Raw genomic sequence first — 18,739 nt, forward strand, 5'->3', positions numbered from 1 at the left:
CTACCGGTTCTCCAGAACTGGTCAGAACCTGCTGAAACCCACCACTACTTCTTGTCCTTCACACATTCCTGGGGGGAAAAAAAGGGAATTTGTTCTCTGGACCATAACTTCCATCATCCCACTGGATGGCTTGGCCACAGAAAGCTAATGGGGTTTGGAGCTAGTCAGGTTTGGGAATGCTGCTGTTGCTTTAAGCCAAGGATGAGCAACCTTAAACACTCAAAGAGCCATAAAGGTCCTAACCAGAAGCCCCCCATTCAATTCTGGAGCCGACCGGAAGTCCAGTTGCCCCACCCCACCATAGAGTCTCCTCCTAGCGCGGCATCCTTTTTCCTCTGCTGACCGGAAGTCCAGTTTCCCCCCCCCCCCATAGAGTCTCCTCCTAGCACGGCATCCTTTTTCCTCTACCTGTCCTAACCGAAAGCCCTATCAATTGTGGAGCCGACTGGTGACAGGGAGCCGCAACAGAGGGATGAAAGAGCCACATGCAGCTCCGTTGCTGACTAGCTGGTTGGCTGGGGAATTCTGGGAGTTGAAGTCCGCACATCTTCAAGTTGCCAAGGTTGGACATCTCTGCTCCAAAACCTGTGCTGCAGTGCGGGCCAAATGGACATGCCAACCTATTTTAGGACCGCCTCTTATACGGGGAAGAGAGATGGTGATATGTTTGCCCCTGCTATATTAATAGGGATATCTTAGTTAGGGTGGGGAACCGATAAGCCAATCCCTTTAATCAAATTTAATCAGCCCTGCTTTCTGATGAAGTTTTGATGATTAGCAGAACTGTTTTGCAGAAGTGTTTTGACATTTTGCAACCAACCTGTATTTACCACTATTTGCAATGGTCAAGTGACTGCAGTTAATGATTTGCTGGGGGAAAAAATAGCATTTACTTCCAGTTTTTGGCAAGCCATGGATTCACTTTACGACTGCGGAGTTCAATTTTATGACTGCAGAGGTAATTTTAGAACCCCCACTCCGAAATTTGTTGAACGACGGCCACAAAAAAACACTTCACATGATCTTGTTTTAATGTCTTAAAACATAGAACCTTTGAGATATATGGTAGAGCTTTACGAGCTGCCTCTGAACAATTTCAGCATTTGAATAAAAAAATCTAGATGTCTACCCTTCTGGAAGACTATTTGGCTCTTAAAAGGTTTGTCAGCCACAAACTCACATACTTGCGGCTACCTACTTCTTATTGATTTAGCTACACATATTTGTTATTTATTTGGACTTCTCCAAAACACCAGAGGGCAGGACGAGAAGGAATGGATGGAAGCTCATCAAAGGGAGATCCAACCTAGAACCAAGGAGTTTTCAGGCAGTGAGAACAATTAATCAGTGAATTAATTAATCTTGCCTCCCAGAGTGGTAGTGCTCCGTCCCTGGAGGTTTTCAAAAATAACACCAGACAACCATTTGACCGAGGAGGTACGAGGTCTCCTGCCTTAGGCAGGTGGTTGGACTAGATCTCTTGAGGTTCCTTCGAAACCTATGATTCTATGTTTATGTCTTACATTTAAGACATGTTTATGAATGATAGGCTATGGTTCATAACTGTGTGATTTATACGCTTGTTACAGAACTGTGAGTTGCCTTTTTCTTCCTCTTCTCTTGGACTTAACAATTTGCAACCAAAAACTGCTTTTCAAGATGATTTAGCATATCCTTCAACGTAAGCTTCTATCAATCCAGGTTTTATCACTTGAAATAAAGAATTCTTTAACCCGATGTTTCTCAACTTTAAGCTGTGTGGACTTCAACTTTAAACTGTTCATGACTTCAGCGACATGATGGCTAGAGAATTCTGGGAATTGAAGTCCACACATCTTAAAACCTTGCCAAGGTTTAGAAACGTTGCTTTAACGCACAATTCTGAACAAGTAGCCAACATGGGGCATCCAAATGATCTGGGCTTGTATATATTTGTAGATCTGTTTTTATTCAGTGGAATTGCAGAAATATTTTGGAATTTATCTGCTAAGCTTTTTCAATTGCATTTTTTTTCCTTTCCAAAATGACTTACTTGATGTCAAAATATGTTTTACACTTAACTTGCCGATTCAGAAAAATACATTGTCTTTATATATATATATTTTCAATGTACAAAAGAAAATAACCAGCGGAAAAGGTTTCAGTGGTGAGATTGTGATGCTGGTTACTGTAGCTTAACAAGCTAGGATTCCTAGGTTAAAAAGTTGTACAAGTAGATTCACTAGTTTTATTCTGCAGGCTAGAATAACAGGAGATACAGAAAAGGTGTTCACTAAATTGCTAATCTTTTTTATCAGAGATTTTTGAGAGACGTATGTTAATTTCTTAAAAAGTGTTTTTTAAGTAATATATTTGAAAAGATGAACATTTTCTTAGGATAGCAATAGGAGTATCTTTTAATAATAATATATTTTGGAGCAAAAATTAATTCTTTCTGAGCCAGCTTTTTTAATGCACTTTGACCTGTATTTCCTTTTTGTATTTATGGAACCCTCAAGTGAAAGTTTGAAAAGTAAGAGTATTTAAGTCTCTCTAGAAAAAATGAAGCCTCGAGGAGATTTTGCTCTGTGATTTATGTGGAAATAATCTTTTTACAGAAATAAATTCACATTCTGCCTGCTTCACTTTTTTGCTTGTGATTTGGTGGGCCGAAAGGAAAAAACAAAAAACAAAAATGGGGCACATTCTACTTTGAATAAAATGGGAAGATTCCCCACCATCCAGTCAGAGCTGAAGAAGCTTCTTAGATGAGAAGCAAAATGTCTTCGAAGAAAAACAAGAAAGTCCAGTTGCTTCTTGAAAAAAAGCACCTTTGGGATGGGAAGAGGAAATTTCTCATAGTTATAGATGACTAATTGACATGGCCTAAAGCAACCTCCTTCAATGGCTAGTCAAATTCAAAATAGATCCAGTAGGTTTCTTAACCCTGAATGAAACACAGTTGTTGATAAAAATAGGATCGCCAACATGATTGCCAACGTCCGATGATGGATATGGCACAAGAAGAAGAATGAAACAGACTTGTAACCCTGACTAAGATAAAAGGTAAAGGTTCCCCTCGCACATATGTGCTAGCCGTTCCCGACTCTAGGGGGCGGTGCTCATCTGTTTCAAAGCCGAAGAGCCAGCGCTGCCTGAAGACGTCTCCGTGGTCATGTGGCTGGCATGACTCAACGCCAAAGGCCCACGGAACGCTGTTACCTCCCCACCAAATGTGCTCCCTATTTTTCTACTTGCATTTTTTACGCGCTTTCAAACTGCTAGGTTGGCAGAAGCTGGGACAAGTAACGGGAGCTCACCCCGTTACCCGGGATTCAAACTGCTGAACTGCCGACCTTTCGATCTACAAGCTCAGCCCTTTGGAAAAACGGATATAAGACGCAGGAATCCTGCCCTCGCTCAGATCCTGACTCTTGCCTTGCTTTATCAGCTGTATATAAAGGCCATTCTTCAAAACAATGAAGCATGTGATGAGAATTTGCATGCAGAAATTGGGAGCAGGTTAGAAAACAGCCCTGCAGAATGGAGGTGGAGAAATTTGAACTGGCCATCACTTCCATCTTCTTTTCTTTCTTTAACCCTATTTTTAGAGAGAAGGAAAGAAAACTAAGGACATAGATCGGCTGTTTCCAGAATAAAGGAACTGTAAAACAAAATAATAAACTTTCAAAAAAAATAAATTTTAAAAAAAGCGGTCAAAAATAAACCCTGCTACTAAGATTGTTGGCCGGGCAGGCACAAAAACAGCCAGGGAAGTGATTGAAGTCTGGGAAACGGGGCCCCGTCAATCAAAAGGAGTGCTGATTTACTCCCAGCTTATCAAGTACTTAAAAGGGATATGGTGGCTCAGTGGCTAAGACGCTGAGCTTGTCAATTGAAAGGTCGGCAGTTCAGCGGTTCAAATCCCTAGTGCCATGTAAGGGGGTGAGCTCCCGTTCCTTGTCCCAGCTTCTGCCAAACTAGCAGTTCGAAAGCAGGTAAAAAATGCAAGTAGAAAAATAGGGACCACCTTTGGTGGGAAGGGAACAGCGTTCCGTGCGCCTTTGGTATTGAGTCATGCGGGCCATATGACCACGGAGACATCTTTGGACAGCGCTGGCTCTTTGGCTTTGAAACGGAGATGAGCACTGCCCCCTAGAGTCGGGAACAACTACCATATGTGCGAGGGGAACCTTTTATCAAGGTTCAAGGAGGCTTGGCAGCACAAGGAAACAACAGCCAATGACTTAATAGGCAGCCATCAATACACCAATCTACATCCAAAAAGCCACAAACAGGCACCACATAAATACCACACACAGAATAGCCCGAAGCTTACAGAGAAGTTCCCTGAGGACGAGCTCCACTACTGTTCTGTCCCCGTACCACACACGCACCCCCACAGACGGCCCGGAGTTAATAAGCCACACGACAAAACTCTTTGAAGATAAAGCTGGCAGCAACCCAGTGGCTAGCTGCCAATTCAGACTTTACTCACACAAAACAAAAATTAAGACTGCAAGCGTTCCGATCAAACAGGCTAATCCAAATGCAGTCTGATAAAGCAGGCAAAGTCCAGTAACGCAGAGATCATGGATTATTTCCAGTTTTTGCTCGTCACAAACTGAACCGGCCACCACACCCACATATATACCCTGTGGGGTGTGGTCCAGTGACTCAGCTAATCTCTGGCACGCCTTCCCCTCTGCTGCGCACGCTTCTCCCTGCGCCTCTGCCGAGGGTCCAGCCAGCACTTATCTTCATTGTCGCTGTCCACCTGTGGCTGCGGGGACATGCTTGGCTTTGAGCCTATCATTTGGCCTTCCGTGTCCTCCGGAGGCATTGCCAGAGAGGAGGGTCCTGGAGAGGGAGGCCTTGCCAACTCCTCTCCCTCACTCTCAGAGTCTGCATCTGTCGATAGCCCAGGCTCAGGCAACGGAGCCACAACATCTACAAGTCTGAAAGCTCAAACTTTGACTGACCCAATTTGGATGCTGTCAAAAAACCCAAGATGATGGCTGTGACCATGGGATCGAATCTCTTATCTATTTTTATATTTGACATCCATTAAAAATGGGTGAAAATTTGATCGCCTCTTTCTGGCTGCCAGAAATCTTGACTTTTCTGACTGTGCCCTGCAGATATCTCTGAGGTTAGTTATACAGATAAAATGGGGGCAATTTTCTTAGGTTTTATGAAAGAGAAAGCGTTTTGCTGAGTCATCTGGAACTTCTGGAACAAAAGAAAGCCGCAGAGGTTGAATACACAAAACTCTTCGTTTATTTGGAATTTTAAAAAATGTAAACAAGTCCAATTCTTTTCTTTCGTTATCAATTACAAACGAAAACAAGTGCAATGTGAATGTTGTTGCTTCAATTGTTACAGGCCAAGGTTAAGAAAGGAAAGAAATACCTGTTGCACTGCTGATATCGGCTCACGCTACCTGAGGAACAAACCTGTGTTTCGTTAACCATGCATTTCTAAAAGCAAAACTCATCACCTTTATAAATTCTGAGTATAAAATGAGCTTGAAAGTTCCTGATCTCTAAAATAAACTATAAGGTCAACCTGTGCTTTTAAAAGCCTATTCAGCAGTTAAGACTCAGCGGTGTTTCTTTGTTTTTGTTTTTTAATGCTTTTTTGTGATTCTGTTACTGAGAAAACTGAAAGCAGAACAGGAGAAAGGCATTTTCTTTTCAGCTAAACGGTCACTTGAAAGTATAACCAGCGACTACAAAACTATAAAATCAAAACATGGTCCTGGGAGAGAATGAATTTTTAAAAAAAGAAAAAAGAAGCAGCTATTTCAGTTGTAGAAAAATATGTGAAATATACATATATACATTTGACACAATGCTAAGAGTAAAGGGACTAAAACCAACTGCAATAGAAGAGAGGAACATTGTGCTGCCCTCTTCCCTGTTTCACAACAGTTCTCCCCTGGGCCAGATACTTTAGCTGGGGTTAGCATGTTACTTAAAATTCACACATTCTTGTAGGGACGTCAGAAGTATGGAGATCAGTTATTGGGCAATCTGTCCAGCCAATTGGCTGGAACAGACCAATGGCTTGGTCCACTGATTCTATAAATCATCCCACTTTTTAGAAGGCATTTGGACAGATGCCACCTGCCAATTCCAGAGGTGACGAGGAGATCTCCTGCAATTGACGCGTCTGCCAACTGTATCACGTCAAAAAGCCGGTGAGAATCAGCCATCCCCCATAACATCCAGCTAAGATTTTTTGGCTCGTGGTTCAGAGGGCCTGATCAAGCTACTTTGGTGAGCTGAAAAAAGAGTGAGACAAACTTGAGTTATCTGCGGAAGTATTAGGAAGTGAGGCAATTTAGCATCATGACTTCAAATGCAAAAAAATGTGTGCTACAGATAATACTTGACTTATGATGGATCCTAAAAATGGTACCGTAGTTTTTGGAATATAAGACTCTCCGGACTATAAGACGCAACTACCTTTTTTGGGGAGGAAAAGAAGAAAAAAAAAATCTGCCTCTGCCTCCCAGCAATTTGCCTCCTTGCAGCAAACAGCATGTTTCATTTTCAGCACAGCCTGATTAGCACAAGAAAAAAAAAATCTGCCTCCCAGCAATTTGCCTCCTTGCAGCAAATAGAGGCCCGCGCGGCAATAAGCAATGGTAATCCCTGCAACCTGATACGATGAGGGTCAGGAGGCCAATCCAACCAACAATCAGCTGCTTGTGCTAATCAGGCTGTGCTGAAGGTGAAACTGGCTGTTTGCTGCAAGGAAGTAAATTGCTGGGAGGCAGAGGCCAAAGGGTGGGGGCCAGCAGATAGGCGGGGCTACATTCATTGTATAAGACACACCCAAATTTTCACCCTCTTTTAGGGGTGGGGGGGAAAGTGCGTCTTATACTCCGAAAAATACGGTACTTACAACCTGAATTCAAAGCTCCAATGGTCACTCCCCTCCTGCAGTCACATGATCACATTTTGGGTACTGGGCAATTAGCTCATGTTTATTTGCAGCATTTGCAGCACTTTGTGGTCACATGACTGAAAATTATGACAATTTTTTGTTGCCGAAAACCAGCTTTCACTTCCAGTTTCCAGCAAAAAAATGTCCATTGCAGACAATGAGGTTTGCTTAACGGTATTCGTTTAATGACCATGGATTTGTTTAACAACCATGGAGATTCACTAAACGACTGCCACAAAAAAAAATGTAATAAAATCAGGTCGGTCACAAGATAACTTGCTTAATGACTGGCCTGACTTATGACCATAATTCTGGGCTCAATTATAGTCGTAAATCGAGAACTACCTGTAACCTAAATGTCTACGGAGATTCTCGTCATCCAGGTTGTCCCAAAAGTGCTTTTTCAAAAGGCAACTGGACTTTGTTTTTCCTTAAAGCGATTTTGCTTCTCATCCAAGAAGCTTCTTCAGTTCCACATTTCTTTGCAGTTGAACTGGAGAAGCTTCTTGGACGAGAAGCAAAATTTCTCCAAGGAAAAACGAAGTCCAGTTGCCTTTTGAAAAAGCACCTTGCAAGCTACCTGTATCCTACAAAGAATGATCCTTATGTAAACAGAAGGGGAAGAACTTCTTCCAAATCCTGCAGGCTCTGAATTGACTGCTATCATCATGGTCAGCAGAGTGCTTTAATGGCCAGATGCCTTTCCTGTCGCCAATGCGGAGTTTTGTACAGCAGATATATATATTCTCAGTGTGCCCAGAGAGAGAAATATCTGCCTCTACCTAGGATCGAACTCACAGCCTCCTGATTGTGAGGCGAGAGCTCCACCTCTAGGCCACCGCACCACTCTTCTGAGTTGACTTCTATGCTAGTGGCTAAATTCAAGCTGTCACTTGAATCCCAGCGACTGGGATTCAAGTGACAGCTCAGCTCTAATAGAGAGACCTGCCTGCCCCCTGCCCCCCCCAAATTTGGGGCTCAAAGTTGCAGCTGGCCCATGGTAAGAGGAGATGAGTGCCATTCCAGGGTTCACAAGCAACCATCATCTGGGCATGATTCCGCTGGACATCAGGCCAGGATGAGGGTGAAGGGGATGATCTCCATTCACCTGCTCTGGACTTCCCACACCAGGATCTCGTTGTAGGAGGCTGTGAAGAGGCGTTTCCCGGAGGGGGCAAATCTGCAGAGGGAAACGGTGTCGTTGTGTCCCGCGTAGTCCTCCGATGTCCTTGTTGCGCGATCAATCAGCCTCAGCATACGTTCTGGGTGGCAGAGAAAGGGACTGGCTAAGAGAAGGTAATTTTACGGTGGGTGGCTGGCTGAAACGTCGTAAAACTACAGGGAAAGTAAAACATCAAAGGTAGTCCGGTAGTCAACTTCTCCAAAGAAATGTGGCTTGCTTGCCTAGTTTTCATCTCAGGTTCTGTCTCTAATCCTAAGAACTAAACACTTGAAGAAGAATGTGTTGTCTGAAGCTCTTAAAAAGATGCTTGACAGTGAACGAACAATGCCTGGCATTAATCAAACTCACTGCAAGATGATTTGTTTGCATCAATGCAATGAAAGAGCCTCGTGGCGCAGCAGATTAATAGCCTGTTATTAACATTCAGCTGCCTGCAATTACTGCAAGTTCGAATCTCGCCAGGCTCAAGGTTGACTCAGCCTTCCATCCTTTCAAAGGTAGGTGAAATGAGGACCCGGTTTGTGGGGGCAATAAGCTGACTTTGTATAAATATACAAAAGTATGAAGGCTATTGCTTAACGCATTGTAAGCCGCCCTGAGTCTCCGGAGAAGGACGGCATATAAATCAAATTTTTTAAAAAATGCTCTATTTGTTGAGCATTAGTAATACACTGGTAACAGCCAGGGCTGCCTAGCTTGCTTTTGAGAGAAAACGACACATGTATTCGTTTAATGACCATGGATTTGTTTAACAACCATGGAGATTGGTTAAACGACTGCCACCAAAAAAAATGTAATAAAATCAGGTTGGTCACAGGATACCTTACTTAACGACTGGCCTGACTTACGACCATAATTCTGGGCTCAGTTACAGTCATAAATTGAGAACTACCTGTAACCTAAATGTCTATGGAGATTCTCAGTCATCCAGGTTGTGCCAAAGGTGCTTTTTCAAAAAAACTTGAGAATGAACGAAAGCATTAATCAAACTCCCTGCAAGCTGATTTGTTTGCACCGATGCTCTTATTTCTTGAGCATTGGTAATACACTGGTAACATCCAGGGCTGGCTAGCTTGCTTTTGAGAGAAAATGACACATGACCATTTAACCTCTCCAGATACGTACCGCTGAAGCCAACAGCTATGCTGCAGGCAACTGGAGAAAGGCTCAGCGAAGCGGCAAAGGAAGGCAAGGGAATCTTCTCGATGACCTACATGATGTGGGGAGGGGGGGAAAATCTCATTAAAAAAAAAAATCTGACATTATCTTGGTTACAGTTCTTTGTCCTGTACTTCTGAGGTATTTCTTCTGCCCATTAAAAATCTATACCCTCAATCTTTAAACAAACAAACAAACAAACAAACAAACAAACAAACAAACAAACAAATGGTATCCAATCATGCTGGAAATTAGGGAGCGCCTGAAAACATTAGGACAGCGGTAAATTGGCATTTGTGCTTCTCTCTAATGTAGTCCAACTTTGTGATACAATAGACAATCACAGGTCTTGTGAGATGTTTCTACTGCTATAGGGAGAGTTTAGAATAGAATAGAATAGAATAGAATAGAATAGAATAGAATAGAATAGAATAGAATAGAATAGAATAGAATAGAGTAGAGTAGGGTAGGGTAGGGTAGGGTAGGGTAGGGTAGGGTAGGGTAGGGTAGGGTAGGGTAGGGTAGGGTAGGGTAGGGTAGGGTAGGGTGGAGTAGAGTAGAATAATAGTATAGAATAAATAGAATATAGAATATAATAGAATCTTTATTGCCACTTTAAATGTACACTAATCATACATTAAAATGAAATTTCATCGCATTCAGCTCTCAAAAACAACCATTATGCATATACCCAGATACATACACATATATGACAAGAGAAACATCACAGTCTAGTTCAAATATATACATATACGTGGCAAAAAAAAAAAAAAGAATCCTGTAAGTTTACAAGACGGATGGCATAAGGAACAAAGCTGTTACAGAGTCTAGTAGTCCTGCTATAGATACTTCAAAACCTCCTTCCAGAGGAGAGCAACAGAAACAAACGGTAAAGTGGGTGTGTGGAGTCTCTAACGATGCTTTGAGCTCTAAGCACATAGCGCTTATAAGCACTATCTTGAATAAAGGGAAGCGAGCTTCCTATAATCTTCTCTGCTGTCCTCACCACTCTCTGTAGGGACTTTCTATCTGAGGCACTGCTGCCACCAAACCAAACAGTGATGCAGTTTGTTAAAACGCTCTCAATCATGCCTCAACCTTCTCTCCAAACCTGAAGGCTGAAGTGGTCTCATCTAGCAGCACATAAACCCCATCCAGATTCAACCACCGACTCCGTGATGCAGCCACTGGCCAAGACAACGCCGCATACCTGTTTCTGTTGCAAGCTGTAGAAGAGGATCTCTTTCTGCAATCCAAAGCCAATGTAAGCAATAGTACTTTTATCCCAAGGGCAAAACGCTGCCAGGCTAGGAGGTAGAGGACTGGGAATCTGAAAAGGAAAAGATCCATTATCAGACGAGTGCATGTAATCTGGAAAAAGCCTTGGTAGCGCAGTGGCTAGAATGCAGTTGTCAACCAGCCCACTGGGTAAGATAACAAAAAAATCCTCCTGGGATGTTTTTTTTTTTTTAAAAAATTAAGACTATAACTTTACTGAAGATTCCATGTGGGTCCAGAAGCAGAAAAGCCAGTTCTAACTATTTTGCGTGAAAACAGCATAGGAAAACTTTCCCTTTTTCCTCCTGGACCTCCCATTGTTCACCACTTATTTGCACTCTCTTTCTTTTGAGAACGGTCTGTCTGCTTTGGATGGGAATGGGACAACTCGCCGCAGCCAACTCGCTGCAGGACAATTTAACAATTCCATTTAATTATTTAAAATAAATAAATATTATTTTAATTTTTGCCATTCACACTTCATTCTGTCCCCTCCTTTTGCATCCTTTCTAATACCATTTCTTTTGTATTAGTGTAACTTTTCTCCCACAGTGAGTTCTCCTGTGGCGTGTTAGCCATGGTGAATTGTCATAGACCAACCTTGGACTTCCCCAGCTGGCGACCTTGAGGTGTTGGGTCTGTCTCAGGCTTCCAGTAGGCACCTTTGCATTCCAAATTTCCCTCCCAAATCTTCCTTACATTCCAATGCCTTCCCTCCCCACTCCCGTTACAGTTGTCTAGTTGCAAGCAGGCGCTGTGTAGCGAGTGACAAATTTTGCCCACTGCCAGTTCAATCTTGATTGACTCAAGGTTGACTCAGCCTTCCATCTTTTCAGTGTCAGTAAAATGAGGACCCAGATTGTTGAGGGCCATAGGCTGACTCTGTAAACCACTTAGAGAGAGCTGTAAAAGCACTGTGAAGCGGTATATAAGTCTAAGCGCTAGTGCTAGTGCTAACCAGTCCATATCCAATTCAGTAATGACATAAAAATCATTACTGCCTTCCAGAAAATTTACTTTCCTAAGCACTTTTTAATATGGAAATTAAATGTATCGTTTTATTTAAACAAATAGAGATATATACACATACATCTTAGTTGTGGATTACCTTTTTGAGTAATTCCTGGACCATAAATTGATCTAAATTTGAAACATAACCAAGACAACATGATTTGCCATGTGATGGAAATACTACAGACAAGTAACCTACTCTCACCTCAGGACCTGTGGGAGCTGGAAAGCTTAACCAATCGATGATCTCACATTTGTCCTTCAACCAGTCAGAAATCCAGACACTGACCCGTCGATCACTGCTGGAAGCCAACCAGAGGTCGCTTCCTTCAGTCCCAAGTTCGGTGTACTGGAGACAAATGGTATGAAAATGAGAATTTGTATTTGTTTATATAAATCCGTTTTTGATCTCTTTTGGTTTGCTATCAGTCTCCACCTGGACTGTTTTTAACTCCACTGTTGTTTCTGCATTTGTGCTGACTACATAGCTAGGTTATTGGCCTCTAGGATATTTTTAGAATAGAATAGAATAGAATAGAATAGAATAGAATAGAATAGAATAGAATAGAATAGAATAGAATAGAATAGAATAGAATAGAATAGAATAGAATAGAATAGAATAGAATAGAATTCTTTATTGGCCAAGTGTGATTGGACACACAAGGAATTTGTCTTGGGGCATACGCTCTCAGTGTACATAAAAGAAAAGATATATTCGTCAAGAATCATAAGGTACAACACTTAATGATAGTCATAGGGAACAAATAAGCAATCAAATCATATTAGAAAACAGTCAATATAAATCTTAAGGATACCAGCTACAGTCATATAGTCATAAATGGGAGGAGATGGGTGATGGGAACGATGAGAATATTAATAGTAATGCAGACTTAGTGAATAGTTTGACAGTGTTGAGGGAATTATTTGTTTAGCAGAGTGATGGCGTTTGGGAAAAACTGTTCTTGTGTCTAGTTGTTCTGGTATGCAGTGCTCTATAGCGTCGTTCTGAGGGTAGGAGCTGAAACAATTTATGTCCAGGATGCGAGGGGTCTGTAAATATTTTCACAGCCCTCTTTTTGACTCGTGGAGTATTTTATTTATTTTCCATTCTGTAACCCTCTCTCTTCTCTCTCTCCCCACCTGAATTCCATTTATCTGGTAACATACAGATGGGTAAAACAATTTGCATGCCTTACTGGTTTTCTGGTGCAATGGATAACGTTAATGGCCGAGGGTCGGTGGTCAGTAAGGACTCTGATGGTCATCCCTGTACGTGGGCTATTAATGGCAATCAATCCATCCTTGCTTCCTGATAGGATGATTTGCCCTAGAGACAGACACAAGGCGTCATCAGTCATAGGAAACAAATATGCACACAAACACTTCAGATTCTTCAAATACTTTCAGAAATCCTTTATTCAAGTTTGAATTTACTTTATTATCATTGCACCTCGTGCAACAAAATTAAATGCCATCTTCAGTGTACATTATAACTATAAAAATAAAACACAACACACATCTTTCACATTCTATAAAATTGAATTGAAAACCCCTGATATTGCATTAATATTGCACTGTACAGTAGAATTCAATATAGTTATTGCTCTGGGATAGAAGCTGTTTTTCAGCCTATTTGTCCTTGTTTTTATTATCCTGTACCATCTGCCAGATGGTAATAGTTCAAAAAAAAAAAAGGGTGCCTGGGATGAGATGGCTCTTTAAGAACGTTTTGAACTTTCTTAAGGAAGCGGGAGCTATCAAGCTCTTCCAAAGAGGGGAGAGGGCAACCAAAGATCCTCTGGGCAATGACGTTGACCCACTGGAGCTCTGTCCTATCTGCCACTGTGCAATTGCCAAACCATACACAGGTGCAGTAAGTTAAAATACTCTCCATGGTGCAGCGGTATAAGGTCACCAGCAGTTTTTCATTCAGTTGTTGTTTCCTGAGAAGTCCCAGGTAATATAATCTCTGCTGGGCCCTTTTGACCAGTGCTGCAAGGTGAGCACCCTAAGTCAGGTCCTCTTTTATGATAACACCCAGAAACTTAAAACTTAAGGCTGAAAACACCAGAATTAACACAAAGATTGTTAGCAAAGCCAAGAAGAGAGCATTTGATTTCATTTGTTCTACTGTCATTAATCCAGATAATCTCTGTGCTATACAGAAATAATCTAATAAAAGTAAGTATTAAAACTAGCTTCTAGTTAGTTAGATTCACTAGAGAAAGCAATCATGTTTGGAAGAGTTAGCAGTAAAAGGAAACTAAGTCGTCGAAGAATCCGGTGGCTGGACACCATCAAAGCTGACACCAGACAGAGCATGGAAAAACTCAAAAGACGTAGTGCAAGATTGGAAGATGTGGAGAGACCTGGCCCACAGAATCGCCAGGAGCTTGACACAATTGAATAGCTATCATTATCAGTTAGTTAGTGTCAGGCCTGCTTCCGTTCAAAAGTCAGGAAAGAAAACCCCCAACTCCATTGGATTAGAGGAGGAGGTCCTTTTACCAAGTTTAAAATGATAGCAGCGAAAGCAAGGCAAGATCTGAATCAAAGCGCACGAAAGATAAACAGTGAATGTTTAACTCCAAATCTCTCCCCCCAGGATCCAGCACTGAGAGGCCAATCAACGTCCAGTATGATGTTATGGGAAAGCTCCTCTGCAGGTATTTCTCGCATCTGGAGTCTCAGGATGGTTGGCCTTGACGGACTATAAAAAACTCCACTCAGCAGCACCATAATTCATGAGTGCAAACCTCCCTCCCAGTTCTCATGGAACTACTTTACACTAGCTTACTTCCCCACTCCAAATGCCCGTGGCCCCCTCCCTGTTTCTATGGCAGCCAGGAGCAAGCAAGCTTCAGAAAACCATGCTGGAAATTTGGCTGACAGACTAGGGGTCCCCAATCCCCGGATTATGGACCGGCACAGGGCTGCGGCATGCTAGAAACCGGACCTTGCAAACAAGTGAAGCCCCATCCATGGGATGCAGGCAGCACATTCATTCATTCATTCATTCATTCATTCATTCATTCATTCATTCATTTATTCATTTATTTTTTATTTATTTATTTATTATTTATTTATTTATTATTTATTGTGTATACCGCCCTTCTCCCAGAAGGGACTCAGGGCGGTGAACAGCCAAAATTAAAAAACATACAAATACAAAAGTTAAGATAATTAAAAAGAATTAAATCACTGGCTTCCCAATTTAAAACCCCCAAATCCATAAAATTTAAAATCCCAATTAAAAACCATTTAGGCTAGGCCGGCTTGATGGAATAAAAACGTCTTCAGGGCTTTACGGAAGGTCCGGAGGTCCGGGATCAATCGTATTCCAGGAGGCAGCTCATTCCACAGGGCGGGTGCCCCCACAGAGAAGGCTCTCCCCCTGGGGGCCGCCAGCCGACATTGCCTGACCGACGGCACCCTGAGGAGGCCCTCTCTGTGAGAGCGTATTGGCCGGTGGGAGGTTATCGGTAGCAGCAGGCGGTCTCGCAAATACCCTGGCCCTAAGCCATGGAGCGCTTTAAAGATGAGAACCAACACCTTAAAGCCACATGAAACCACATCCCTTCCTGTCCACAGAAAAAGCTCTCTCCACGAAACTGGTCCTTGGTGCCCAAAAGGTTGGGGTTAGACTACATCTCCCATCAGCCAGTAAGGCAAGGACACAGTTGAGAAAGTTAGGAAATGTTGAGATCTTAGCTTGGAAGGGTTGGAAAAGAGAAAAAGAACCAAGCCAATGGGGAAGACAGCAAGAAGGGTGTTGCCCAACTCAACATGATGGTTTGTTCCCTACCATCTGCAGAATATCCAAGTGCCATGACGGCCACGGAATGCGGGTGCATTTTCAATTCCATCTCCGTCCGGGAAATGCTGAATAGGCGGATGGTGCCATCGCTATAGCCTGCCACAATATGATGGCTTTCGAGCCCATTGATGGAGGTGGGCACTGGGCTCCAGGCCAAGCACAAGCAACTCTAAGGGGAAACGGACTAGGGGTTAGCCATGCCTTAACCACGACCAGGTGAAAGATGGGAAAGGAATAGCGGTCCCACTTTCATATCATGCATGCAGTCAAGCGCAGGAAATCAGAAATCCAGGCAGTTCAAATGAATATAAACCCTGTTTTCCCAAAAATAAGACCCGACCGGAAAATAAGTCCTAGCATGATTTTTCAGGATGCTCGTAATATAAGTCCTACCCCCAAAATGAGCCCCAGATAAGATTGTCAGCCAGATGGATGCATTTAGTACCATATTTTCCCCAAAATAAGACCTAACCAGAAAATAAGCCCTAATGTTGTGATGGTGAACCTATGGCACGCGAAGCCATATCGGTGGGCATGCAAGCTCAACTCTTGGCCAGCTGATTTTCGGACCTTCTGGGCCCACCGGAAGTAGGGAAACAGGCTGTTTCCTGCCTCTGGAGGGCCTCGGGGGAGTGGGGAAGGTCCGTTTTTCAGTCTCCCCAGGCTCCTAGAAAGGCTCTGGAGTCTGGGGAGAGCAAAAAACGGGCCTTCTGGTCCCACCGGAAGTCGGCAAATGGGTTGTATCCAGCCTCTGGAGGGCCTCTGGGGTGGTGGGGAAGGCTGTTTTTGCCCTCCCCAGGCTCCTAGAAAGCCCACCATGCCATCACGTGCCAAAAGCGGGGGGAGCGCGGGGGGGTTGCGTGCACATGTGCGGGGGCGGGGCGCATAGAATTATGGGTTTGGGCACGCGCACGCCCCCCCCCCCCCGTGCTCCCCCCGCTTTTGGCACGCGATGGCAAAAAGGTTGGCCATCACTGCCCTAATGTGTCTTTTGGAGCAAAAAATAATATAAGACCCAGTCTTATTTTCGGGGAAACACGGGTAGGTTTGCTGTACACTAAAGCTCTCTACAAGAATTTGAACTACAGGTAGTCCTCGACTTACAGCGGTTCATTTAGTGACCATGCAAAGTTATAACAGTACTAAAAAAAAAAGTGACTTAGGACTGTTTTTCACACAGCTATTGCAGCCTCCCCATGGTCACTTGATCAAAATTCAGGCACTAGGCGAGGCATTCGTATTTATGACTGTTACAGTGTCACGGGGTCATGTGATCCCCTTTTTCGATCTTCTGACAAGCAAAGTCAACTCGAACCACTTGAGAATACGCTCAAGTTCTTTACTGTTAAGTCACCCATGCTATAAGAATCTTGCCAGACTGACTGCATTCCCTTGGAATGCCCCGAATTAAGGCTTCGAGGATTCTTGGGGAGATCAGGCCTGTGCCGCTTTCTGCAATGCAAGGACTCTAAGCTTGGCCCCCTCTTAACACCTCCCTCCAGTTTAGTTGGAGAGTCCAACATATTCTTCCAAAATTACCTGATTGAGGACTTGAAACTGCACCACCAGCTCCAAGCTAGCCAGGGACCAAACCCTGACGCTACCGTCTTCCGCACAGGTAGCAAAATGAGACTCTCCGGGACTGAAGGCCACTTCACTCACCTGGAGCGACAGAGAAGAGATGACAACTGAAAGCGTTGCCTCAACAAGGAAGCAGCTCACGCGATTTGGATTTATCCATGACTGCCAAGATGCGCTCCAAGGCAAACCTTGTTCTTGTGGCCACTGATCAGCCGGATGCTGGTGTTCTCTGTCCAGTTGATGTACCACAAGGTCCCTGCGGTGGTGCCCACAATGCCCATGTCCATGGCATCATCAAAAGCGGCACTCACAATGGTCCCATCGAGAGTGATTTCCTGCTCCAAGAGAACGGAGTTAGATCTACAGGAAAGAGCCCAAAAGAGGAAAGAAGAGAAATTAAACATATTCCATTTTAGCTGCACAACTGTTATCATCAGGCCTGCAGAGAGTACGTACAAACGTACACATACACACAAACCTATACATAATGGTACCTTGATACTTGGTTCCGGGAGGTGCTATGAGTACCAAAAATGATAAGTACCAAACAATTTTTCCCCATAAAAAGAGCCGAGGTGGCACAGTGGTTAGAGTGCAGCTACTGCAGCTACTTCTGCTGACTGCTAGTTCAGCAGATCAGCGGATCAAATCTCACCGGCTCAAGGTTGACTCAGCCTTCCATCCTTCCGAAGTGGGTAAACTGAGGACCCAGATTGTTGGGGGCAATATGCTATTTGGTATACTGTCTTTGGTGTAAGCCGGCCAGAGTCCTCGGAGAGTGGGCAGCATAGAAAGATGATGAAGAAGAAGGAGAAGGAGAGGAGGAGGAGGAGGAGGAGGAGGAGGAGGAGGAGGAGGAGGAGGAGGAGGAGGAGGAGGAGGAGGAAGAAGAAGAAGGAGAAGGAGAAGGAGAAGGAGAAGGAGAAGGAGAAGGAGAAGGAGAAGAAGAAGAAGAAGAAGAAGAAGAAGAAGAAGAAGAAGAAGAAGAAGAAGAAGAAGAAGAAGAAGAAGAAGAAGAAGAAGAAGAAGCAGCCTGAGTGGCATAGGAGGCTAATATCCAGCTGCCTGCAATTACTGCGAGTTCAATTCTCACCAGGCTCAAGGTCGACTCAGCCTTCCATCCTTTCTAAGGTGGGTAAATTGAGGACCCAGTTTGTGGGGGCAATAAGCTGACTTTGTATAAATATACAGAAGTATGGCGGCTATTGCTTAACGCATTATAAGCCGCCCTGAGTCTCCGGAGAAGGGCGGCATATAAATCAAATTAAAAAAAAAAAGAAGAAGAAGAAGAGAAAAATAATGGGAAAGTGAGTGAGTCACAAGGCAGCCGACACTGACATATCCTAGCTTGTGTATTGAGTACCAAACAAACGATACATACTTTTGCGTTAAACAAAACGTTTTGTATTAAAATGTGTTGGGTACCAAATTCGATGAGTTTCAAAGCAACTGAGTACCAAGGAACCACTGCATGTGTATGTGTGTGTATATGTGTGTGTACATACACATGAACACACATACATACATTTACACACAAACAAACACATAACTATGTTATAAGGTATCCTGCCATGGGCAGGGGGTCGGACTAGAAGACCTCCAAGGTCCCTTCCAGGCCTGTGAGTCTGTGATTAGCTGCCCAAAGCAGATCTGTTTTTTTCAGGACAGGTTTTAATGCCCCACATTTACACTTCTTATCTTTGCAAGCCAGACGTGTGCTAGGCTCCAGTACAGACTGTCCATACCGCCTACTCCATTCACACATTTCCAGCTAGCTG

General features: G+C 43.4%; 1 protein-coding gene across 1 annotated transcript in view; it reads right to left on the reverse strand.

Moving 5' to 3' along the window:
* Positions 1 to 5,744: 5,744 nt before the first annotated feature.
* WDR90 (WD repeat domain 90) overlaps positions 5,745 to 18,739 on the reverse strand; it is a 69,788-nt gene continuing 56,793 nt past the window's right edge. Inside the window, exons 36-44 of the mRNA XM_070954868.1 lie at positions 17,150 to 17,321; positions 16,920 to 17,042; positions 15,369 to 15,549; positions 12,760 to 12,890; positions 11,769 to 11,912; positions 10,485 to 10,604; positions 9,242 to 9,326; positions 8,042 to 8,195; positions 5,745 to 6,265 (exon numbers count right to left, since the gene is read on the reverse strand). Of these exons, the coding sequence (XP_070810969.1) occupies positions 6,253 to 6,265; positions 8,042 to 8,195; positions 9,242 to 9,326; positions 10,485 to 10,604; positions 11,769 to 11,912; positions 12,760 to 12,890; positions 15,369 to 15,549; positions 16,920 to 17,042; positions 17,150 to 17,321 (1,123 nt within the window). The 3' untranslated portion in view covers positions 5,745 to 6,252. The remainder of the gene's footprint in view (positions 6,266 to 8,041; positions 8,196 to 9,241; positions 9,327 to 10,484; positions 10,605 to 11,768; positions 11,913 to 12,759; positions 12,891 to 15,368; positions 15,550 to 16,919; positions 17,043 to 17,149; positions 17,322 to 18,739) is intronic.

The sequence above is a fragment of the Pituophis catenifer genome, unplaced genomic scaffold, assembly GCF_029215685.1.
Source record: "Pituophis catenifer annectens isolate HBS135680 unplaced genomic scaffold, rPitCat1.0.hap2 SCAF_16, whole genome shotgun sequence".
NCBI classification, from domain to species: domain Eukaryota; kingdom Metazoa; phylum Chordata; class Lepidosauria; order Squamata; family Colubridae; genus Pituophis; species Pituophis catenifer.